The sequence below is a fragment of the Vombatus ursinus genome, unplaced genomic scaffold (assembly GCF_900497805.2).
Source record: "Vombatus ursinus unplaced genomic scaffold, bare-nosed wombat genome assembly UNPS02014770.1, whole genome shotgun sequence".
Taxonomy (NCBI): Eukaryota; Metazoa; Chordata; class Mammalia; order Diprotodontia; family Vombatidae; genus Vombatus; species Vombatus ursinus.
In genome coordinates, this window is record NW_020954548.1 from 15,057,802 (window position 1) to 15,083,579 (window position 25,778).

Here is a 25,778-nt window from a genome sequence, read left to right on the forward strand (position 1 = left end):
TGCCCAGGGTGATGCAGCCAGTGTCTGAGGTCAAATTTCAGCTCAGGTTTTCCTGACTCCAGACCCAGTGTTCTTCTATTCACTGTACTACCTAACTGCTCCAAAAGGAATAGTTAATGAACATCTAAAGATGGAAGAGATACCGCAAAGAGCCAAACAAGCTTCATTAAAAATGGGTCATGCCATACCAGATTTCTTTTTTTTTATAAGCTTATTAGATAGGTAAGTGAATGGAATGCTCTAGACATAGTTCATCTAGATGGAGAGATGTAGGCTATATGATATTATAGTTAGTTAGAGTTAGGAATAGATTAATAGCTGTACTCCAAAATAACCATTAATGATGTGATGTCAGCGTTGAAAAGGAAGTCTCTCATGTACTGGCCCATGGATTTGTACTTTGCATTCTGCCGTTTAACATTTTTATGTCTTGGGTGGAATGTTTTTATTATCAGAGGAAATGATAGGAAACAAACTGGATTACAGAATCAGGGTCTAAAAGGATCTTGATAGGAGTAAGGTCAGATCTAATGAGGTAAAATTTAATTGAATATCTATAAAGTCTTGCATTAAAAAAATTAAACACTTCAGAAATACAGGATGGGGAAATACATGGCTAGACAGCAGTTCATTTGAGGAAGAATTGCAAATTCAATATGAGTCAGCAGTGATATGGCAGCCACAAAAGCTGATGCAAGGCTTCATTAAGTAGAGAATAGTGTTCAGTAATAGTCCTACTGTTCTCTGCCTTGTGTAGCCTCTGGCTAGACTATTATATTTAGTCTTGAGGGCTACTTTTTGAGAAGGATATTGATAAACTAGAGAGCATCCAGTGAGAAAGACAGCCACAATAGTAAAAGGTCCTTGAGATCATGCTATATGAGGGTCAGTTGAAGGAAGTGGTGATGTTTAGCCTAGATAAAGAAGACAATAGGGTGGAGGGGAAGAATGAGAAGATAGATGTTTTAAAGATTTAGGTGATTGTAATGTGGAAGAAGAATAAGACTTGCTCTTCTTGGCACCAGAAACAGTACTAGGCACATATACCAGAAGCTGAAAAGAGACAAATTTAGGATTTATATAAGGAAAAACTTCCTAACAACTAGAATTATTGGAAAGTAGAATAGAATAGTTCAGTAGATAGTGGGTTCTGTTCATTAGAGGTCTTCAAACAAAGATGTTAACACTTACATAGTAGAGAGGATTCTTGTTCAAATATATTTTGGTCTTTGAGGACCCTTCCAACTCTGAGATTCTGTGATTATGATTCAGTGACCATGTTCTTTTCGGATTTGGAGTGAGTTGTGTAATATCACTGGGTTTCAGATTACTTGAACTTAAATAATGTGAATTATTACATTTGTAGATCAATCTGTTAAAGTCTTTACAACAGAATATTTTATGGCGTTTCCTTGTGTGAATTAAATATTCTTCTACTAATGATTATTCCTCATCATACATTAGAGATGACTCTAGAATTTTAAAGGCTATGACATTAGAGCATAAAATCTGTCTGGAAAGTTCTGTGATCCAGCCTAGCTAACTGTGGAGAGCATTATTCAACAGAACGTTGGTCTCCTGGTGATGATGATGATGATTTTTTGGCCATAGCAATTCATAAAAAGATTCTCTTAGCCATAGCTAAATTGCCTTCTGCTTCCTTGGAGGAAGTGGCTAGACAATGACATCACAAATCTTTTCAAGTATTAAGAATTAAAGAGTGCACTTAGTAACTCTTGTTGCTAATAGGTTCAGCGTGAATAAATGAGAATGAAACATAGGATCGTACATTTAGAGCTAGAGGGAAACTGACTTGTCATCTCGTCTAACCCCCTTGTTTTATAAATAAGGAAACTGAGGCTCAGGAAGATTGATTTGTCCAAAGTCATGTTTGGGTAAGTGGCCAAGATAGGATTCCACAGCCATGTTCACTTATTATAGATCCAGTGATCACTCTACCATAATGTACTGGATAACTTTCAGCTTTTGGTTTTGGATTTAGATTTTTGGCACAATAATATTGGAAAAATCACAATTTTTGTCTGCCACATAGTATAATTTGAGAAGATTTTCAAACCAATTTCAATTTTTTTACATGTTAACATGGTAGAGCCTAATGCATAAAATAAAATGTTGCTTTAAAATAGTCAGTGAAAGTGTTAGTGCTACTTTCTGTGATTCTTTAGATTACTTTTCTAAAGTGTTTTTCCCTCTTCCATTCTTTTTAGGATCTCTTTTTAGTTAGACATGAATTGGCCATAATGAGACTAGCAGCTTTCATGGGAATAACTATGTTAGTTGGAATAACTGGCCTCTTTTATACACAACTCATTGGCATCATCACCGTAAGTATGACAAAGTTTTTTTTTTTTGACATATGTTTTTCCAAGTAAAATAACTTTGTGAACATTAATAAATGAAAAGCTTTATGTAATTTACATTTTAAAATTTGACTAGGCTTTCTTTATTAAATATACATTTGATAGATTATATTCTTAAGTATAGAGTTGTTTGAAAAAAACAGATTGGTGATAAAACATCTTAGTAAATAATAAAAGATTATTGATTCAACTGATTTGATAACTTATTTGATTATTTGTCTTCATTGATAATTTATTTCAGTTCAACTTGAACAATTTAAGGTATAAATAGTGGTGGATGGTTGAATTCAGAGTTGTTATCACTCTTATACTTTGTAAGAGTATATTTTCCTTTGTGATTATTTTTCAAGATAGCATGTTTTTATTTCAGCTTACTTTTTTCTGTATAGCGTGTTTTCCAAAATGCTGTCTCTTTTCATTTATTCTCCAGTAATTTAAAAGTCTTATATGAAGACAATATGCTGGATAGTAGAGGTGATTAGAGATGATTAAAATGCTGTCTTGGCCCTCATGGAGCTTACAGTAGGGAAGATAAGACACATGAGCAAATACATAATGCTATACAATAACTGTACCACATATTAGAAAATAATAAAGGGGTGGAACAGATACAAAACCTCTCACCTGAGCTTCAGTCCTGGATCACGATCGCCTATTATGTTCCAGAGACATCTCAAACTTAAAATCTTTATCTTCTAAATGCTGTCCAGACTTCCCTGTTTCTGTGAAAGGCATCATCATCATCCTTCAGTCTTCCAGGTTAGTGACCTTGGCATTACCCTCCTCATTCTCATTCATTCCACATATCCACTCAGTTGCCATATATTGCTATTTCTATTTCTACATCATTCTTGCTTCCAGTCTGTTCTTTCCTCTCACACAGGTACCACCTTAGTTATCATCTTCTTATCACCTAGGTTATTGAAACATCTTCCTTTTTTTTTTTTTTTTTTTTGGTGAGGCAATTGGGGTTACGTGTCTTCCCCAGAGTCACACAGCTAGCGAGTGTTATGTATCTGAGGCCGCATTTGAACTCAGGTCCTCCTGACTCCAGGGCTGGTGCTCTATCCACTGCTCCACCTACCTGCCCCTTGAAACATCTTTCTAATCGATCTCCCTTTTGCAAGTCTCTCACCATTCCAGTCCATCTTATAGACGTCTGTCAAAATGTCCTCCTTCAGCGTAGATCTGACCACATGACTCCTGCCTTAAGGAACTTCCTGTTGCTCCTAAGATAAAATATAAACTCTTTTGTTTAGTTTTTAATTCCCTTCTCAACCTGATCCCAACCTATCTTTCTAGCCTCTTTGGATTTACTTTCCTGTATTCTATGATGCCACCAAAATAGAGTTCTCTTTGTTTCTCACACATGATAGCCATACTTGCCTTTGCCATCCCACATTCTTGGAATACACTCCCTTCTTTCCCTCTCCTCCTCATAGATTTCCTCTATGACTTTAAGAAGCAGCACAGGCACCATATTCTTCATGAAGCCCTCTCCTAATTGCTGGGACCTGAAAAGTAGAAATAAGTGGACATGATGAAACTGGACCAGGACTGAGAAGTCTCTAGGTCTTATGGCAGGAACCTCTGAGTAGGACTATATAAGTATTAGATGTAATTAGTGGAGAGAAGAAGGTGAGATGTGTTGTAGATAGAAGAAATTGAATGAGCTAGCACCCTGAGATTTGATTTAGCAAGTCAAATGACACTTCAGCAGACCGACTTGAATAAAAATACTAAATTCTGGAGTAAGGAGATGAAACAGGTTTGAAGGGAAATCTAAATATATGTTGGAAATAAGTTGAATGAACTATAATAACAGTAATCATTTTGTGTCTCAACCTCTAGATGTTTTACGTGGAAAGACCATTCTTAAAAGATTAGTAATTATTGTTCACAGCACAAGAGTTTAAAATTCAAATTCCTACATGATTTATAGTGTATTTACTTTTAAATAATAGAGACAGTGTGAAATAGTGGATAGAGTTTTAGGCGCCAAGGACATCCAGATTTAAATCCCACTTCTGACAGTTACTGTGTGACCTCAGATGAGGCATTTAACTACTCTGCGTCTCAGACAATTTCCTAGAACTTTTCTCCTAAATCTTCATGAATGGAATTTCCATACTAAGAATTCCCAGACAAAAATAAAAAATCCTTCAGGTATTCTTAAATACTAAACTACCTCAAATGCTTTAATGCCAAACAGTAATAAAAAGAGTGTTCACTTGAGAATTAAGAGATGTGGATTCAAGATCCAGCTTTGATACTAGCAGTGTGACTATGTGCAAGTCATTTAATCTAAGTCTCAGTTTACTGAACATTAAAATGTGAATGATGATACTTGCATTACCCATCTTTTTTATGTTGTTGTGACCCATATGGTATCACATCACTTACCAAATAAATAAATAAAAGAGTGAAGGAATGAATAAATAAAAAAACCCCTCTTTAAAGTCAGTTTCTTACTTTCTGTGAATTTTCATTGTAAATAACCACTTGATACAAATCAGAGATTTCTCTCTTGGTATAAAAGCAGGAAAATACTATCTTCCTATGGCTAGTGGAAGGTAAAAGGGAAATCATTTTGGCAGTGATCCTTTGATGTCATTATATGACCCAGCAAAAACAGATTATCTGTGACCCAGACAAAATAATTAAAAATAACTCAAACTTTAAAATAACAGATTTACTAATCTCCTTTTCAAAGTTAAAAAAAGGTCTGTCTCCACATAATGCTGCCAGATGTTTCATTTTATCTGCATAGACTAATCTGAACCCCAGTTTTAAAGGATTACCTCTGATTATTTTAATGTTTAAATACTAAACAGGATTCAGGTTTCATACATTCTTATTAAAGCTTAGTAATTTTTTTTACACATTTTCAAAGTAGTCTGAAAATCACAGTATTATGTTCAGCAAACGTATTCCTAGTCTTGTTTAGTGGCAATTATTTCCACTTTGCTATTCTACTTACTTTTGAATTTGTCAAGAGTTAGGATCATAGATCTATAAGTATAGTAATTTGCTTCTTCTGTTTTGCTGTTATTTACTAGTTCTGCTGTTTGATGGCTATTTATTACCATAACTGGAACTTGATGGTGGTGTTCACAAATTGATTAACACTGTCAAGCTTCCTTTTTTTCTAAATTAAATCCCAGTATGCATAGTGTACAGTAATAATGTCAATACTATTGAATACCAATCCTGAAAATGTAGAATGGATTTAGTGGTTGTTTTCTCAGTTATTAAGGTAGGAACAGAACAGTGTAATAACTTAGGGGCTTTGGGAGTTAGTGGCAGAACAGCCTGATTATGATCTCTATGACATTGAATTCTTGTGTAGCAGGATTCTGCTTCTTAAACTGTCTAACTTCTTTGTAGGAGCATTTAGTTTTCAGTGCAAAGTGAAGTGTATGTTGGAATGTCTTTTTGCTGCTTAGTACTTTTTGCAGTGATTAAAAAACAGTAAAGGTGTTTAGTGTTCACTTTGTCAAAACCTAAATTTTCAAAGGTAGATGAATTTTTGACATTTTAATTTCATCTCACTTGGACAGGCTCTCTTTTGGATTATTAAAGATGGTCTTATTTCTTCTCTCAGTTCAGTTGAGAATTGTCAATTTCTCTTCACTGAAGTTGGTACCTAAAGAGCTCAGTAAATATTTTCTTAAGAAGATATTAAAGATATCATCTATATTCAAATGATTTAACATTGACTTGGACTTTGTGGAAGTGGGCTACTTGGCTTTTCATACAAACACATGTATGTACATAAGTGTGTAATGTAAACATTGTTAAACTTCATAATTAAAGTTACCTACCTATACCACAGAATTAGGGTGGTAAATTATTAACATTCATTTGGTATAATCTCTATAAATTATGTTGGGCATGTTGAAGCCCATATCAGTTTTACAAATATGAAAAGCGTGTTTAATTATGTTGAATACAGTTTACCTGTACTATTGTGAAGCATGTTCTTTATGGTTCTTTCATCTAAAACCTTAGAAATATTTTAGAAATAGTCTGTAGTGATTTTTTATGAATTATATTTTTCTTCTACAAAAAGAAATTTCATGACCCTAGAAAACCTAGGAAAATAGATGAAACTGTGAGTTTTAATTTTTTTTTGTGATATAGCAATGATCAGAATTTTCTATGTCTTGCTCTTACTCTGTTTAAATTTAGAATGCCATATAAAGTAATATGCACAATAATTCAGGGATTTTCACTTCAATTTTATGTTACCTTGCCAGTGAAAAATGTAACCATAAATACTTGCATTTTGAAGTATTTCTATTATATACATGCATTTATAGATGTATGAAACTTTATCACATTCTTATGCTGGCACCAAAAATCATTAAAGGTTGAAACGTTTTTAATCTGTATTAAAATATTTCTATGTAAAACTGTATTTAGAATGCCTTTGTTTGCTTAATGTGATGAGAAAATATTTCTGATTAAATGATAGCTAGAATATAGTAGTTTACGATTTGAAGAACACTTTACGCATGATATCTCATTTGATTCTCATGACAACCCTCTGAAGCAGGTGCTCTTATCCCCATTTTACAGATGAACAAATTGAGGCTTAGAGAGATTAAAGTCACACAGTAAGTATCTGAGGTGAAATTTGAACTCAGATCTTCCTCACTCTAAGTCCACTGCTCTATTCACTACACCATTTAGCTGCCTGTTTAGAAAACAACTAGAATAATCAAATTCATTGATTTCATCTTTTTTTTAAGATTTCTTGCAATAAGTTTTTTTAAAAAAAACTTGATTATCACATGGCTTAATTGGATAGAAGCTTTTCTGTAAGAAAGCAAAAAAAGTTTTCTTTTTTCTTGTAATTTTTTCAAGTACTATTAATATGAATCTTAAGTGCCTGTATATAAATTTAATTCAAAAATTGAAGGGTGGAATGAATTTTATTCTTGTCTGTCATTATAAACCCATTTTTAGAAAGGTTCACATATTTCCATTCTGTGATACAGAGGAAAGAGTGCTAGATTTGGAGTCTCAGTACTCAAGTTTGAATCCCAACTTTCCTCCTTAGTACTAATCTTTGTGATTCTGGACAAATAACAAAGTCTTTGTGCCTTGATTTCCTCATCTGTAAGATGAGGGAGTTGGACTGTATGGTATGAGGGCTCTTCCAGTCATTATTCTATGTTATTATGGCCCTTATCAATGAATAAGTGTTTATTTACTAAGCACCTACCTTGGGCCAGATATTTCATTATTAGCTATATAATTTTGAGGAGGCATTATCAATTCTGTGCCATAAATGCATATTAAACCTTGTTACTATAAAATAACTTCCTGTTCAACACAAGAGCATTTATAATCAAAGGTAGAAATGGGCTGTAGTTTTTTCCTTGTTTTTTTAAGTCTGAAAATAATATAACATAAATATAATTTGAAGTCAGTTTATTTTAACCTTAATACTCTTCACATCCCATTTTTTAAAAAGACAAAATTCCAGATCAAAAGAAAAGTACGTGAGAAAGAAAATCATCATGGACAAAAGAAATAAAGCCAATATTATGTACTCAGTGTTTTTCATGCTTAATTTCTGGAAAAAAATCGTTATTAAATTAAATAAAACACTTCTGATTTATGCAGAATTTTAAAAAAAGTAACCTCTATTACAGACTACTTTTTTGTTATATGTACCTGAGTTCAAGTTCTGCTCAGACTCTAACCATGTGACCTTGTGCAAGTTATCTTACCTTTTCTGAGCCTCCGTTTTCTCTTCTGTAAAATAGAGATAATATTGCTAGCACTATTTAACCATATGAGGTTATTATGAGGAAAGTACTTGAATTTTGTCTCCCTTTCTTGTAATTTTTTCAAGTACTATTAATATGAATCTTAAATGCCTATATATAAATTTAATTCAAAAATTGAAGGGTGGAATGAATTTTATTCTTGTCTGTCATTACAAACCCATTTTTAGAAAGGTTCACATATTTCCATTCTGTGATACAGAGGAAAGAGTGCAAATACAATAAAGAAATACAAATACAAATACAAATAAAGAAAAATAAAACCCTTGCAGCAAGTATATATAGTCAAGCAAAACAAATTTGTAGACTGATCATGTCCAAAAATATAAGTCTCATTTTGCATATTGAGACTATTGCTTCTCTGTTATAAATTGTAAATAAATTCATTTCATTTTTAATGATGTAACCTTCTTATGGGCATTGCCATCTTTTTGTCTTTGTATTTCCCAGGGCTTTGCATAGTGTCGGGCACTTAGTAAGTGATATTTATTGAATTTATTAAATACCTACAGTGTTCCAGATGCTGTTTTAGGCATTGAGAATACAAAGAAAAAATGATACAATATTTACCCTTAAAGAACTTTAAAATGATGACGAGGAAGAATAGAATCAGGAAACCCATTGTAAGAAATGGCACTTTAACTGAGCATTATAGGAGCTAGGGTTTTCTAAAGGTAAAGGGGAGTAGGGGACGTGTTCCAGGAATAGGAGACAGCCTATGTATACAGAGACCAGCAAGAGGGCTAGCCTGGCCAAAGCATAGAGAGTATGAGAGAGAATAAAAAAATGCAGACTATTATTACAGCATGATAAATAGCTCGTAGATAAAGAAAAGCAGTATATGATACTCTAAACATGATATTAGGGGACAGGTTTTGTCCTCTCTTTGTACTGTGGGCCAACAGTTTGTGCTGTAAATTTAAAGGTTGTGTTTTCTTATTTCCTTTCAAAAATCATACTTCTCTTCATTCTCAGTCAGTCAGTGAACATGTACTAAGTACTGTGCTAATAAGTGTTAGGGGTACGCAGAGAGGCCGAAGATAGCCCCTGCTCTCAAGGAGCTCACAGTCAAATGGGGGAGACAGGAGACAGCAAGCAAGCAAATATATACAGACAAGCTATGTACAGGATGAATAGGAAAGAATAAAAGAGGGAAGGAACTAGAATTAAGAGAAATTGGGGATGGGACATGGGTTTCAGTTGAGACTTGAAGGAAGCCTGACTACTGGCTACTGATGTAGCCAGAGTTGAGGAGGTAGAGCATTTCAGAGATGGGAGGACAGCCAGAGAAAATACCTAGAGCTAAGAGATGGAGTGTTTTGTTTGTAAAACAGCCAGGAAGTTGGTGTCCTGGATCAAAGAATACATGGTAAGGTATAAGAAGATTGGAAGGGTGTAAGGTATAAAAAGATAGGAGGGGGCTAATTGATAAAGGACTTTGAATGCTAAACAGAACATTTTATGTTTGATCCTGCAGTTGATAGGGAGCCACTGGAGTTTACTTAATAAGGAGGGGAAGGAAAGGGCACCGAGTGACATGAACCTATGCTTTGGGAAAATCGCTTTGGTGGCTGAATGGAGAATGGATTGGAGTAGACAAGCCCACCAGCAGTAGTCCAGGCATAAGGTGATGAGGGCTTATACTAGAGTAGTGGCAGTATCAGAGGAAAGTAGGGGGCATATTGGAGATATGATGCAAAGGTGAAATCAACAGGCTTTGGAAAGAGTTTGGATTTGTTTAGTGAGGATGAGAGATAATGAGGAATTGAGAATAGCACCTAGATTGTAAGCCCAGGGTCCCAAGGACCTGGGAGGATGGTGTTACCCTATATAGTAATAGGAAAGATGATCCGATGGGGAGGATTTAGAGGGAAAGATAATGAGTTCGATTTTGGACATTTGAGTTTAAGATGTCTATTTGACATCCATTTTGAGATGTCTGAAAGGCGATTGGAGGTCAACAGAGAGATTAGGGAAGGATAGATAACATACATTTGAGAATCATTAGCATAGAGATGGTAATTAAATCTGTGGGAGCTGATGAGATCTGAAGTAGTTTAGAGGGAAAATTCATTGATTCATTGAGGTTTTGGAATTAATGAATATGGCAGTGTTTGTGTTCAGTTTTTCACAGGCATAAGTAAGCTTTTTACTTTAGAGTTAGCCTTCAGGGAAGAAGATGACTTTCAGTGAAAATGCATTATATTTGTACAATTATAGGATTATGTATAAAATATAAATATAGTGTAAGTAATGTAATATAAAATTAATATATACAATAGCAATAGTATAAAATGTTCTTTCCTCATTAACTATTAAGTCTTGGTTCCTGATGTTGTTCAGTTTCCTATCTGCCATATGTAATACTTATTTAGTTAAATAAAAAATATATCACAATAATTTTTTTAAATCAGAGACTAAGAATCTAAGAGATCTAAAAATCTAAATCAAAGGTCATATGGTCCAACCCATAGGTGAACAAGAATTCCTTCTGCAAATCCCTGAAAATAGTTGTCTGGCTTTTGCTTAAAGACTTCTAGTGACTAGGAACTCAACTACTTGTAAAGGAAACCCGTTCCATTTTTGGTCAGCTTTAATTGTTATTAGGATTTTCATCAGCTCCTAGACTGATATATCTATAAAGCGCATATCTGATGATATCTGGCCACCCTTGCTCAGTAGCTTCCTATCACCTATAGGGTAATTTACTTATCTAGGTAAATATTATGCTACCCTCCTCCCCCAATAGAATTTAAGCTCCATAAGACTAGTGTGTTTCACTTTTTATTTTGTATACTAAGTATCTAGTTTAGTACCTGGTGCATAGCAGACACTTCATACTTACTTGTTTAATTGAATCGAACCTTTCTAAACATTAGTTTATTTGTAAAATGGAGATAATAAACTTGCACTACCTACCTCACAGGTTGTTTTGAGGAATGGCTTTTGTAAACTAAAGTGCTATAAAACTTTATTTGTTAATGATCTTCAAATTGCCAAATCAGATTGTTCTTTCTTACTTTTCATCCTTCTTGACAGTTGTTCAGTATTTGACATTTCTGATCGTTGTCTTTTTTTTTTATATCCCATCCTTCTTTTACCTCCCAAACGTGATACTTTTCTGATTCTTCTCCAGCTTCTCTGACCATTTCTCCTTTATCTCCCTCATTAACTCTTTTTTCCTTTAATTTTAGACATTCTTCAAAAGTTTTGTTCTTTTCCTTCATTTCTCCTCTATCCAAATTCTCTATTTTAAATATTTCATCCATTCCCAGAGTTTCATTTATCAACTGGTTGGCTAACTCTCAAGACTCTACTCTTAACCTTACTCCTTAATCATAAACATACATTTGGAACTGCCACTGTCATTAAACTTAGCGCCATCTACAAGGTACTGACCATCTTCTCCCTGAAAATAACTTCTCCTCCTGACTTTCCTATTTATATGAATGAGTCACATTCTTCTAGGCACGTCAGGGTCATTGCTAATTTCCTCCTCTTCCTTCTCCCTTCCCCACATCTAGCCAGTCATTAAGTACTACCTAAGTGTGTTTGTCACCTAAATGTCTTTCATCTGTTCCCTGCTTTTCCTTGTTAAAATTGTATGGAAAGTAATGCTAAACTCTGTTAGTTAACTATGCCTATGAGAACCTCAACTACTTGTATTACCAGGCTACAACCATGATGTTCACTTATTGGCATAATTATATACAAGTACAATAAAATCTCAGTTATCTGGAACCTTTAAGGAGTGTTGTTCTGTGTAGCCCAATTTCCCAGATAACTGATGGTATTCCTGTAAGCATTAGATCTTGTGTTTTATTGTTTGGGATAAAAACCTTTATTACAATCATACATTTATCTGCCTTTTAAAATAGAATATGTGAAACATAAACATTCAAGATAATCATTATGAGTATTTTACATCATCATATTAGATTGTCAGCTCCTTGAGAGCAGGGACTGTCTTTTGCCCTTTTCTGTATTCCTAACAATTAGTACAGTGCCTGGGACATAGTAGGCACTTAGTAAATGTTTATTGACTGACTAACGTTGTTTATTGACCTTCTGACTGTGTTATAGTACTCAGTTACCTTTATAGCCTATTTAGGTAGGTAGGAGAACTATTTTATTCATCCGTTATTCAGCCACTGAAGTGATTTTCCTAAAGTACTCAGCCCCTTACTCAATAAACTCTAGTGACTACCTGTTGCCTCCAGTATCGAATCCAAAATCCTCCTTTTGGCATTCAAAACCTTTCATAGCCTAATCATATTCCCTTCCCTCCCCTGTCTGCCATTTCCAATCTTCTTGCACCTTACTCTCTGCACATGTTCAGTCCAGTGACACTGGCCCCTTGGCTGTTGTACAAACAAGACATTCCCAGCTCTCAGCTCTGGGCATTTTCTCTGGCCTTTCACTATACCTACAGTGCTCTCCCTCTTCATCTGTGCCTCCTGGCTTCCTTTAAGTCCCAATTAAAATCCCATCTTCTATAGGAAGCTTTTCCCAGTCTCTCAATTCTAGTTCCTTGTTTCTTTTAATTATTTCCTATTTATCCTATGTATAGTTTACTTCTGCATATTTCTTTGTGGGTTTGTTTACCTCAGTAGAATGTGAGCTCCTTGAGGGCAGGGACTATCTTTTGCTTTTTTTGTATCCCTGGCACTTAACACAGAGCCTTGCACATAGTAGATGCTTAATAAATGTTTAATGATTTCACTTATTGACTGTCCTGTACTCATCATACTTGCACTGCTGTGCTGTTTTATTTTTATTTTTGTCTGCTTTAGAGTTTTTCACGTCTCAGCTGCTATCAGTTTCCTTTTGTTATCATACCTGCCTATGTCAGCCTCATTTCCCACTTGTAATTTGTTTTCTTTTTTCTTAATCTCTTGTACATTTAGAAACCCAACTGCCAAGTTTATTAGAATTATACATAAAGTATGAGTAAAATACTTGCTGATATCTAAATATTCTATGAATAAGACACTTGGACTGTGTGGTACATGTGAGCTCAAAGTCATGGTGCTTGTTACTTTCCTTTTACTTGCAGATTTTGTCAGTGTTAGCATACTTTAGGTTGTCAGGTTCCATTTAGGTAAGAGGGTACTAGTTACTATACTTAAGAAATTAGCATCAATTTAGTTATGGCCTTTAAGACTCACATCCTATAATGTGTTGCAGACATCAGGATACTCTAAAACTCAGTTAGTTACTCTTAATTAGTTTGTTGGTGATTATCAGGGTATGTTTATTATCTAAGTCCTTGAATGTGGTCGACCACATGGCAGGTGCATATTTCAACAAGATCAGCTATTTTCAACCTTTTTGGTCTCAGGATCTCTTGACACTTTTTAAAAATTACTGAGGACCCCAAAGACCTTTTATCTTTTGATATTCAGTATATTAGAAATTAAAAGTGATAGACTTTAAAATTATTCATTCATTTAAAATAGTAAATCCATTATGTTAACATTTTTATGAAAAATAACTATTTTCTAAAACAAAACAAATTTAACGAGATTGGTTTGTTTTACATGTTTTTGCAAATCTCTTTAAATGTGTGCCTTAATAGAAGACAACTAGATTCTTATCTACTTCTGAATCCAGTTTGTTGCATTATTATTTTAGTTGAAGTAAGTAAAGAAATTCAGCCTCACACAAATAAGTAGTTGGATAAGGGAGGAGTATTTTAATATTCAAATAATGTATTAGTATTATTATGAAAATAGTTTTGACCTCAAAGACCTCACTTTGAGAACTACAGAACTAGACTTTTTTTTTTGCTCATATAAAAAACTTAAAGTTTTTGTATTGGGGAGCCATTAAAATTTATCCTTTTTACAACATGAACAGCTAATTGAATGACTCAGTCAAATTGGCCAGTCAGGGTTCTACCTTCCAAAAATTTCCCATTGTAATAGTTGTTCTCCATATTACAATTTTATCACTCTCCTGTGACATGGAAAGGCATAAAATTAAAAAAAAAACATTCTAAGCTGCAGGCCCTAAAATTCATCCTCATTTCCTAAAAGTATTACTTGACCTCATTACACTTTATCCCTTGATTCCAGAATTTGACATCTAACCCAACACCCCCATTTTACAGATAAGGAAACTTTAGACTATGAACTCTTTGAGAGCAGCGATGGCTTTCTTTGTATGTCTGTGCTTAGCACAGTGCCTAACACATAGTATACACTTAATAAATACTTATTTACTGACAGAGGTTCAGAGAAGTCAATGATTTATCCCTGTTCACAGTGATTGTGGCAAAGCTAGAAATAGAACCTTGGTCTCCTATTCCTAATATGAAACTATTTCTTTAACGATACTCTGATTCAGTGCTGGAGGGGTTGAAGAAAATTTGGGACATTAATGCATTGTTGGTAGAGTTGTGAACTAGTCCAGCCATTCTGGAGAGCAATTTGGATCTATGCCCAAAGGACGATAAAACTGCATACACTTTGATCCAGAAATATCACTATATAAATCACTATGTCTGTATCCCAAAGAGATCAAAGAAAAGGGAAGAGAACCTATTTGTACGAAAATATTTATAACAGCTCTTTTTGTAGTGGCAGAGGATTAGAAATCAAGGGGATACCCATCATTTGAGAAATGGCTGAACAAGTTGTGGTGTATGATTGTGATGGAATATACTGTTGTTCTATAAGAAATGACAATCAGGATGCTTTCAGAAAACTTGGGAAGACTAATGTAAAGTGAAATGAGCAGAACCAGGAGAACATTGTACAAAGTAATAGCAATATTGTGAGGATGATCAATTGTGAAAGACTTAGCTGCTGTGATTAAGACAGCAATTCTAGACCTGTGATGAAAAATGATATCCACTTTCAGAGAGAGAAGTGATAAATTCTGAATGCAGATTGAAGCATACTTTAAATTTTTTCTTTATTTTTATTAATTTCATTTTGTTTGTCTTTTCTTTTACAATATGGCTAAAATGGAAATATGTTCTGTATGACTTCATATGTATAATCAATATCAAATTGTTTGCCTTCTCAAGGGGGTGTGGCAGGAAAGAGAGAGAGAATTTGGGACTAAAATTTTTTAAATGATTGTTAAAATGTTGACATGTAATTGGGAAATATTTAACAATATAATTTTAAAAAATATACTGATTCTCCCTTGGTGTGTGCTGATGTGTATTAACTACTTATGAGAAGTTAAGTGTCTTAGCACTTTTTTTTTTTACAGTTAATTCCATTTTATTAGTTAGTATACTTACCTATTATAATATAAAGAGCTTCTGAAAGTTAAAGGTCTTTTTATGAGGATTATATTGGAAGGAGATAGAGGGGGGAATGATCTTTACAATTACATAGAAAAACATGAGTTTTGTGTTGTGACCTCATGTATTGTTGCTGAATTGTGTTATTCTGTAACATTTGGTTGGAGAGTTCACATTATACCAATTCTTAAACATATTGGTTGTAGAAGCATTCCCACTGTAGAGTAAATGAAGGAGAATTAGAAAGAATACATCTGGATTTTAAATACATTATTTTATCATTTTAAAAGAATGATGTTATTGCTGGAATATTTAAATGTAATTATTATAGAGGATATAGTGACAAAGAATGGAGTAAGGGAAATATACTTTGGTAAAAGACAAAGAAGATTGTGGTAGCAGTTAATGAAATAAATAAAATAACTTTTTTAGCCACAAAAATTACTATAAAGGATAATTATATTTTATTTAAATATTTTTAAATTACCTGTTATCATAGTTCATCTGGCTAATTATAGACCCACTGCCAATACAGATTAATTTGCATACCTAGAATGTAATATCTATTTATTCCAAGAGGGAACTTTTTACCAAATATTTGTCAGAACTACCTTGATGGCACAAAACAAAATGTATTATAACCTTATGATGATAAGTTTTAGATAGGAGTAAGGTATATTCTATATCAAAATTGACTGCCATATTATCAGTGTTTTATAACTCTGAGATTGACCGATTATTGAATAGATGTTTGAGGAGTTTTTTGTTTCATTTTATTGTTAAGATTTTTACTGTTAACTATCTCTTTATAATTTTATTTACAATTTCTCTTTTAAAATGCAGTTACAGTATTTCTCAGATTATACTTACTTACTATTTTCCATAGAAAGCACATTTTATTCCTCTAATTTTAAAACAATATTCAGACAGGGAGTTTAGTAAGAGATTATGCCTTAATAATATAAGACTTTTAACATGTCTTAAGTCTTTTTAATGTAACTATTTTATTGTAATAATATTTTATTAGTTATGTTTTTATAATAAATTCACATTGAAAAGGTAGCATTTCAAAACTCTTTTATGCCTGCATTTAATTGGTTTAAGTCTCTGAATTTTTTTAAAGGTAACAAAAACATAATATGAATAGTGGATAAAAAAACCTTGAAAACTTTTTCACATATGAGTACTTTGTAATTTTACTTTTCAAAATTTCTTGTAGGATACAACATCTATTGAAAAGATGTCAAATTGTTGTGAAGAAATGTGAGTATAAAAGTTTCCATTTTTAAAAATTTAAAGGACTAGCAGTTTGAAAGTGTGCATGTGGAGATAGATATGACAGCTTTTTCTTGCTGCCCTGCCTGAGGTCTGAGCTGGAGAAGCATATCTCTCACCTTCCAGTTGTGATATTTTTTAATGCAGAGTAAATACTGATGATTTTTGTTCTTTATCTAACCAAAGTAAGCTAAATTGTTTTGTCCCCAAAGTACATCAAAAGACAGTTGCTACTGTGTTGTTGACATGCATTCTGTTAATCGTGAGATTCTCCTCTGCTTCAAAAGTTGCCCTCGGTTGATTGACGACCCAGATACAATATCTGGTATCCAGAGTTAAGTCTCAGCTGCATGCCATAATGAAAGAAAAGCTGTATTTGTGATGCTGGGACACAATTCATCAGAGTCCAGTAATGGATCCCCAGCCAACCTGCATTGTTTTAGCTGACTGAAGTGCACCATGGGAGTGCTGTCTTTCACTAATAATGCTGTCTTCTGTAGATCGAGGCCCCGAAAGCCATGGCAGCAGACCTTCTCAGAAGTTTTTGGCACTCGTTGGAAGATCCTGTGGTTCATTCCTTTCAGGCAGAGGCAACCACTGAGAGTTCCCTACCACTTTGCCAATCACGTCTAAACAGATGGATGGTGGGCACAGATGGGTCCTCCATGCTGGAAATGCGTTACAGGTTTTATGATAATAGAACTATGACAGTCTTCAAGTCAATTAAAATCCACCCACCAATCTTAGGCATCATAATGTGCCCCAGGCTTTATTTTAATAGTGATCTTGATCCTGTTGTGGGACTGATACAAGATCTATATTTAAGTTTTAAAGCGTGTTTACTTTCAAATTAGCTTTCCATGGGGATTTCTTTAAACTCATTTGTTGTTAAACTCAAAAGGTAATGACTGAGATGAACTAATTGTACACAGTTTTTTTTTTTTTAGTATAAGCTATTAGTAACTTTATTTTGTGCAAAATCACAGATGTTTACTTAAATTCTTCATTTTCAAACGGTATGACCAGATCTGAACTTCTTCAGGGTTATTTTCTTTTTAAACAGACCTTCTATGCAGATTTTCTTTTCTGATGTAATTGTAAATCTTTAAAGCCTCCTTTTTCTTTATACTGCATGATATTAACCATACAGCAGAGCCCTGAAAACAGGCAGTGTATTTTATAAGAAGCAAATTTCTTGCTAATGGTCTGCTCCATATTTTTCCTACTTCTTTCCCCAAAAAAAGTCTTTTAAAGGAAAGACTTAAAATTCTCATCTCTTAAGCATAACGTTTCAAGAAAAGAAAAAAAATAACCTGCACATTTTTACCACTGAGATTATCACTCTTATGTTGATAAAAGATGTTTAGGGCAAAGACCCAAAGGAAATATGTGACTAATTTCCTGTTTTCCACTGAGATTTGTTTTGTTTATTTGTTTCTAATAATTTACAATAATTTCATTTCTGCCTTTTATCACATTAGGATTCATACATTTGAAAAGTTCATTTAATTTTAATATATAATATATAGTATATAGAGGAATATATGTGTGCAAAAATAGACTAACTTTTATCTTGTAATAGAACTAGAATTGCTTTTTGAGTGTTTATATTTAAGAATACTGATCAGTGGAATATTTTAAGGTATTCTTTTATATACTTACTGTTGTGGCAGATAAGTAATGAATTTCTGACTGTCACTAAACAAAATTGAAATTTAGTTTTTATTGGCTAATTGAATTAGGGCTTAAATATTATTTTGTTGTTATTGGGGTCCCTTTTTATTGGCAATGGCTACTGTTATGAGATGGCCTTAAATCGTTAGGGAAATTTAATTGTTTTCAACTTATATTAGCCTTTTTGATTTTACCAAACTAAAATATGATCATAATAATGGTATATTTGGAAGACAGAGAATACATGGGTAAATAGGCAGCATGTTTTGAGGAGTTCGTCTATTTTATTACACCAGTCAGAACTTTTAAAAAATAACATTTTGCTTAAGGAGTAAATTGGAGGTTTTTGGCATTTTTCATCTGTCTACCTTCTAATATGTTAATTTTTTGTTTTGTCTTATCTTAATGTTCAGGTAATCACATCTGGGAAATAATGAAACAGAAATTTGGCATACCTGGAAATTTTATTGTAGACATTGTTTTGAGATATTGTATATAACCTTTAAAAATATTCTGTAGTAATAGAGTAAGAGCCCAAGAAATATTGGCACCATGTTTTCATGGTCTGAATATAGTGTTTTAAAAAAACTTAAATATTTAATAGCAGCAAGTGAAGGTATTTATTGGTGCTGACAGGGTACATAGTTTAATATAAAAAAAAACCTTGTTGCTCCTGGCAGAGTGCTAGGATATCACTTACAAGACCTATTTAAATACAAAATTCATGTGCAACCAGGCACATAATCAGGATTGTCTACATCTTATATGCTAAACAAATTTTACCTGATTGATAATTGGGTACTTTGAGATGTGAAGCCAGTTCTAGCCAATACATAAATGTCAGTAAAACAGATCTTTGTAAGCCAGGACCATAAGGAAGAAATAGGTCCTCTTGGAGAGCTCACAAATATAGGAAGTAGGTTATGTTTCTGCCTTGAACACTGAAGGGAGACACCCAGGAGGATGCCTAGGAGAGAGCTACCATTCCTACTTTTAAATTAAAGTGAAAAAGCCAAAGCATCACTGCCTTTTCAAAGGACAAGGGCTTGGGCAGGTTGGTTTTGGGACTCGGGGTAGAGGAGGTAAGCATTGCATACATTATGTTCTAGAATAGAATTCAAAGAGCAAAATGGGAGACCTCTCACTCTTTCCTCCTTCTTTCCTGTTCTTCCATCTGTATAGTTACACTACCCTGGCCTTACACTATCTCTGTCAGACCCATGGAACACAAATCCAGGGACCAGGCAAGGGATTATATTATTTATTTCAGTGGTAGATACATTACATATCAATATATATGTATATTATACATATATACACATAAAGAATACATGCAAATACTATAGTTTTCAACATTCCCAAATTATCCAATTAGCACACATTTATCCTGTGATTCTTGATATGCATCTATTAGAGAAAATAACTTGAACAGTCTCCAAGGTAGAGCACGAACTCTGATGTTCTCTATGCGCCCTCTTTTGGCTAACTGTTGAAATTAAATTTATTGACGAGAGATTTGTTCTTTTGCTTTGGTTGTGACAACTAAGGAACCAAATTTTTTCAGTAATGGAAAACTAAATTTTAACAAAAGTACATAAGGAAAACATCAAGTCTTTAAAAAATGAATGTGTGTATGTATATGTCAGTTTCCAGTTCATAAGTTATTGTATATCACTTAAATATATTTTATATTATTATTTAGTAATTTTTCATTATAAATTTTCAGTTAATATTACATGGGCACAATCATGATTTTTCTTTTTGAGCTATATACAGTATTGAGAATTTCTTAATTCTCAAGAATTAGAAGTTTTATTTTACTGAAAAATCACTAATACATGGATAATCTATTCATTAATTTTATTTGATAAATCTATTTGAGGGGGTTAAAGATGAATACTGACATGCAGTTAAATCGATAAGCATAGGCATTCAATACTTTAAAAACATTTAAAGGATGATTTTTTTATATTTCTTTTTAAAGTCTATATATCTAATAAGAGTTTATTTTGTTTTTCATTTTTGTCTTTTCATTGATCATCTCAATCAATTTAATAACTTTATATTTAATATTCAATTAATTTATTGTGAGCTTTATATAAATATTGAAACAATAAATATGTTGAGAACTGGAAAAGAATTACTGAAAGTGGAAAAGAAATGATGCCATTAGTATTATGGCTGATAGACTCTGCATGTTGCATAAAAGTAATTCTTTAGAAATACCTCATTTTTTTTATTAAATAGAATGTGTCAAAGGAGGTACTAGCCCCAGAAAAGTCATTGGGGTTGTGGAAAATAAAGTCTTTACCTTTTTACAGTGTTCTAAAAATTGGAAGCGACTCCTCCTGAGGAACAAAACTTATCTTTGTTTTTACTTGCAAACAGATTTACTTATGTAAGATATAGTGCTTAGCTTAGCATTTACGTATTTATGTGGAACTTCACTGAAGTACTCATAGTATGTTATGTCCCAAATTTAGTTTAAAAATACTGATGAATCAGCATTCTGTTGCGAGAAATCTATAATTTTGCTTAAGAATTATGCAGAAAAAAATTATTTTGGTAGACATAAAGAATTTAAAATTTCAGTTAAATCTTTAATCTTTATTTTTTCTGCCGAAATAATCATTTGCTTTAAAAAGTAACAGGTATTGAGTATGAACAGAATTTCAATATTTTTAACTTAGTAAGTTCTTTTCTGGCAGAATTAAATTTAATGCCTTTAAAATGCCATGTCAATGATGACTTTAGTGATGGCATGTTAATTACAAATTGGTTAAACTTTTCCAAGTCACTTTTACACAGATTACTAGTTTTCAAAAGCTGTGTATTTGTCAACTCCATTATTTCTGAATGTGGATCATGAGCTTTTGTCTGACTACTGTCCTAGGCAGAAAGAATAAACTACTTTAAATAATGGTGGTATAAACAAATTTTAGGTATTCTATTGCTTTTGCATGTATAGGTGTTAAGATTTTACTCTGTATCAATGATTAGAAATATTTGTTGTTACAGAGGATAATATGGCCCTTATTAATACTTCATTATATTAATTAGCAAAATTACTGATCTCTCTGGGGTTTTTTTTCTTCTTTTTCTTTGCTTTCTCTGTGTTTCCTATGTGACCAAGTTACCAGACTCACTTTATTAAGCCATAGCTTGTGGAGGTTTTAAACATGTGTTTGAAAATGGATATATAGTTAGAATTTACTTAGAATTTTAGTGCTTAGGAATATCACATAAAACACTTATAGACATAATCATCATTTGTTTACAATTAGATTTTTACCTGACTTTCTGTGAGCTTTCTGTTTTTTGTGTATAAGATATTGGCACTTCGAAAAGTAATACCTTACGTGTTAGCGAGTGTGTACATATGTTATATTTTTTACTTTTTGGTATCCTTTAACCATTTAGCTACATGATAACGTGCATACTTTTTAAAGGCTTATGTTTGTCCTGTTGAAATCCAGAGTCCATCTTCAATTTGCTAAATTGTATTTTCTCTTCTAATTAGCCATCTTCAGAACACCACCAAGGTGTTATACAGAAATATTTGAGAAAGGAGCAGGATTAACTTTCTAGAATCATTGTGATCATTAATTGATTGCACTATATACCTCACTCAATATTGGCATCTCTGTTTCCAGTGAAGTGGGTGGCTATTTAGCATAGTTCTGCCTGGAAAGGGCCTGTTTCCTCAGATATCTGGCTTTTATCATCCTCTAGAACACAAATGCATTATGACATTTAAGGCGCAAATTTATTATTTTTATCTAGTCTTCAGATGTTGTAATATAGTGAGCAAACAGTTATCTGTGCTAATTTGGATTGGGAATAGCACTGATAAAAGTGTACAGAATTATTTCAGTTTTTTTAGCAGTCAGTTTTAACTGCCTGTTCCATCAGGTCTTTTACCATTGCTGTGAACAAGTGACAAAATTTCATGACTTCTTTCTGTACCTTTCCACCACACAGAGAGGAAGAACTAATGAGTAATGAATATACTCCCCCAGAAGAGGGATAGCAGGGTTGGAAGAATCAACAATAAGAAAGATGAAAAGTTTGTTGTTAATAATCAGCTTCTCAGTAACAGGCTTGTCTGTACTGTTTTCTATTTCACCAGAGAATTTAGTAATTTTTCTCACTATGGAATTCCTTTCAGTTATCCTTCTGCAGCATACTAAAATTAGGAATTACCAAGCCAAATATATATATATATATATACACACACACATATATATATATACACACATATACATATATATTTACCATTGTGTGGCACTTCAGTAATGTATTCAAGAAAAGGCCTTCCACTAGTGCTTTTTCATCACTGAGCTGGATCGACTTGCTGCTGTCAGAGTTTTTATTGCATATGAATTCTTTCATTTTGGTTAAGATATTTAATATGAGGAATTTTTCTTGTTGTTTCTCTCCAGCTGGATCAGGTATCTTTTAGAAATTGTTTTATACTAGACTGTATATATTGTAGTGCTGTGTTTCTTTACATGAATTGTGAGGAATAAAAATAATGTGAATTTTCAAGCTATTTTAACAGAGAAGAATTTAATAGCTTCCACAAAGTTAGATTGGGAACAGTGAGACTGTTTCCCAAATGCCAGGGGTCCAGCTTATATCCTTGTTTAGATACTTTTTCTGATCATTCTAATGAACTCGACAAAAAGCCCTTGTCTCTTGTTCTGGCAGAGGTAGAGTCACCGGGTTAGAAACATAGTGATTATTGCTTATATTTTTTTTCTCCTGATACTCAATACCTCAAAATCCCTTTTCCCCTTGGAATGTTGTAGTTACATTGTAAGAAGTCAGGGCTGTGGTTTTAAGAATTACTGAACATTCTGGGAGAGGCTTGATTTATTGGTAATTTTATACAAATTAACATATGGAAAAATAACATGTTTTTGTGTCTTGGTTTACTCTGAATAAATGCAGGGTTTTGTTTGTAGTCTTGTAAAGTGAAATCAAAGCATACTTATGAATCCCAAGCATTATATATTAGCCAGTATGCTTTGTATATTATTTTAACCTGATGGTACTCAAAGTCATTGTTTCCCAACCTCAACCACTTAAGAGAGATCCTGGTGCTACTCACTTAGTATTGTGCATCTGATATTTCTAGCTCCTGCACCAAAGAGTTGAAATGTTTTGTTGTTGTAGACTGAAAGATTTTTTCCCCCTGTGTGAAGTGACTAAAATATGTATTTAATTTTATAAAAATTGAATTTAATGTCAGATCAGTTTCTATCAACAGATCCTAATTTATACTCATTGTGGCATTGGCATAATAAATTTTAAATAACTCTTCTTTGTATTTTTTCCCCAATTACGCCTGATAGTGATATGTTTTTGAATTTAATTTGATTATTCTAATGTAAATTTACTACCTTACAAAGGAATTTAACAAACTGCTTTTAAAATAGTAGAAGCTTTTCATAAGAGTTATACTTCGCTTTTGTGTATATGAAGAACTTCATTTTTATTAAAAGAATCATACCGTAGTAGACCTCTATTAAATTATACTGGAACAGTGTTGTGTCATCCAAAGTTTTTGCTATCCATAGTTGAAGGTCACTTTGAAGTTGTACCATTTGCCTTGCTATTAAGGACAAAAATTAACTTATACTCTTTAAAAAAAAAAAAAAGGCTCATGTTTCCCTTAGAGGTACCCAGGATGTATACCTTGAGTTAAAACAAATAGGGCATGTGAGTTCATTTTTACACAGGATATAAATTTGGGAATGGTCATTTACTTTACAAATGGATTTACAGTGGAGTTCTTAGTGCACTGCTTTCCAACCTGTGTTCTCCCTGGCCTTGCTATGTGAAAAAGGAGTTCTGTGGAGAAAAAAAATAGGAGGGTCACTGAAGCTGCAGTTAACTGACCACCCCGTCCCTGAAAGAGGAGCAGAGCCATGGGTAAAGATGGTGGAGAGAACCCTTGGCTAGGAACTCAGAGTAGTCTGAGTGAGACTTTAATGGCTTGAAGGGGAATGGGGTCATGATCCAGAGATCCCCAGTATTCCACCCCACTCCAGCATACTTCAGGTATCAAAGTGGAAACCTGTGCTCCATAACAGTGTTCTCAGTATGACTTAATCCTGTTTCCCCTGACTTCCTCACCTGCCCCCATCCCCAAGACCGTAGTGCCCAGCATTTATTATTTCTGTGTGAAAGGTTTCTGGGGCCAAATTATTTCAGAAAGCAAAAACTTCATGTATTGAAAGATAAGATTAGTTTTATAAAAATTAGATGATACATAAATTTCTGGAACACATTTATAGCATAAAAAAGAGATATATTATAAATTAAATAAAGATGACATTCTTTACTTTTCATCCAGGATAAGTCATTACTTGAACTGGAAAAGTGCTCATTTTTTTTGTAACATTATTCTCCTTATTTTCTTTATTTTCCATTTTCTTCATACAACCAATTAGTCTTTTAAAAATTTCAGCTGAAATGCTAAATCATTCAGAGAAGTTTATCACTGTTTATGTTAATAAACTAGACAATCAAATTTAGTTACTGTTTTACATTGTCCTTGGTTAAAATTAATCTTTGCTAAATATCGTTATAGTATGTGGTATTGCCGTGATTTTCCCAGATACCTACATGGAAGATACCTAGTCATGGATTGGAAGTACAAACAGAACCTGTGAATTAGAAACATTTTAATAGAATCTTGATGTCGATACATGCAGCAAAATTCTGGAACAAAGTAAGAGCAAGCAACTTCTCCAGGTTGCAACATTTTATGTGGAATGTGTTGCCACTATGTTAATTCCAAGTCAGGTGATTTATTTCTGAATTGTTTGATGTGTCCCTGGTGAGTGTGATGATTTGGGCTAATGTTGAGCAATGCAGCAGAAATTGCTCCATAATAAGATAGAGGAAAAAGGACATTCCCAGACTTTAGCCAAGGGTAGTTAAATCAGTAGAGGGATGAGGTAGGACCAAATTGAAACATCGTAACAGAGGTACTGTGACTCATGTGCAGAGTTAATTTAAGGCATAAGAAGAATGGTCTCTGTCATGAGGCAGAATAGATAGGCCAGTTTATTTGACCATGCCTTTAGAATTTGTCATTTCTTTCTAAATCCTCAATGCTCTATGCCAATTAAATGTGGTTGGGAATTTTTAGTGATAAGGCCAAATCTGTGCTGCAATGAAATACAGAAAGTGTACGTCCACTCATCGTGTGTGCATATTTGGCATATGTTCCTGAGACCATGTTATAACCTCTTCTATTTTCTAAGTGTCATGCAAAAGTCCTGTTCCTTAAGATCCCTAAAAAATAATTTGCCAGTCTTGTATAAAACATTTTGTAATACATTTGATTATAAATTTGTATATTGTTTTGCTGCTTTGTTG

General features: G+C 33.3%; 1 protein-coding gene across 2 annotated transcripts in view; it reads left to right on the forward strand.

The window, feature by feature from the left end:
• ZDHHC21 (zinc finger DHHC-type containing 21) overlaps positions 1-19,079 on the forward strand; it is a 63,109-nt gene extending 44,030 nt beyond the window's left edge. For both annotated transcript variants that reach the window (XM_027863024.1, XM_027863025.1), the window contains 3 exons: positions 2,229-2,345; positions 16,657-16,700; positions 17,213-19,079. In XM_027863024.1, the coding sequence (XP_027718825.1) occupies positions 2,229-2,345; positions 16,657-16,700; positions 17,213-17,345 (294 nt within the window). In that variant the 3' untranslated portion in view covers positions 17,346-19,079. The remainder of the gene's footprint in view (positions 1-2,228; positions 2,346-16,656; positions 16,701-17,212) is intronic.
• Positions 19,080-25,778: the final 6,699 nt, after the last annotated feature.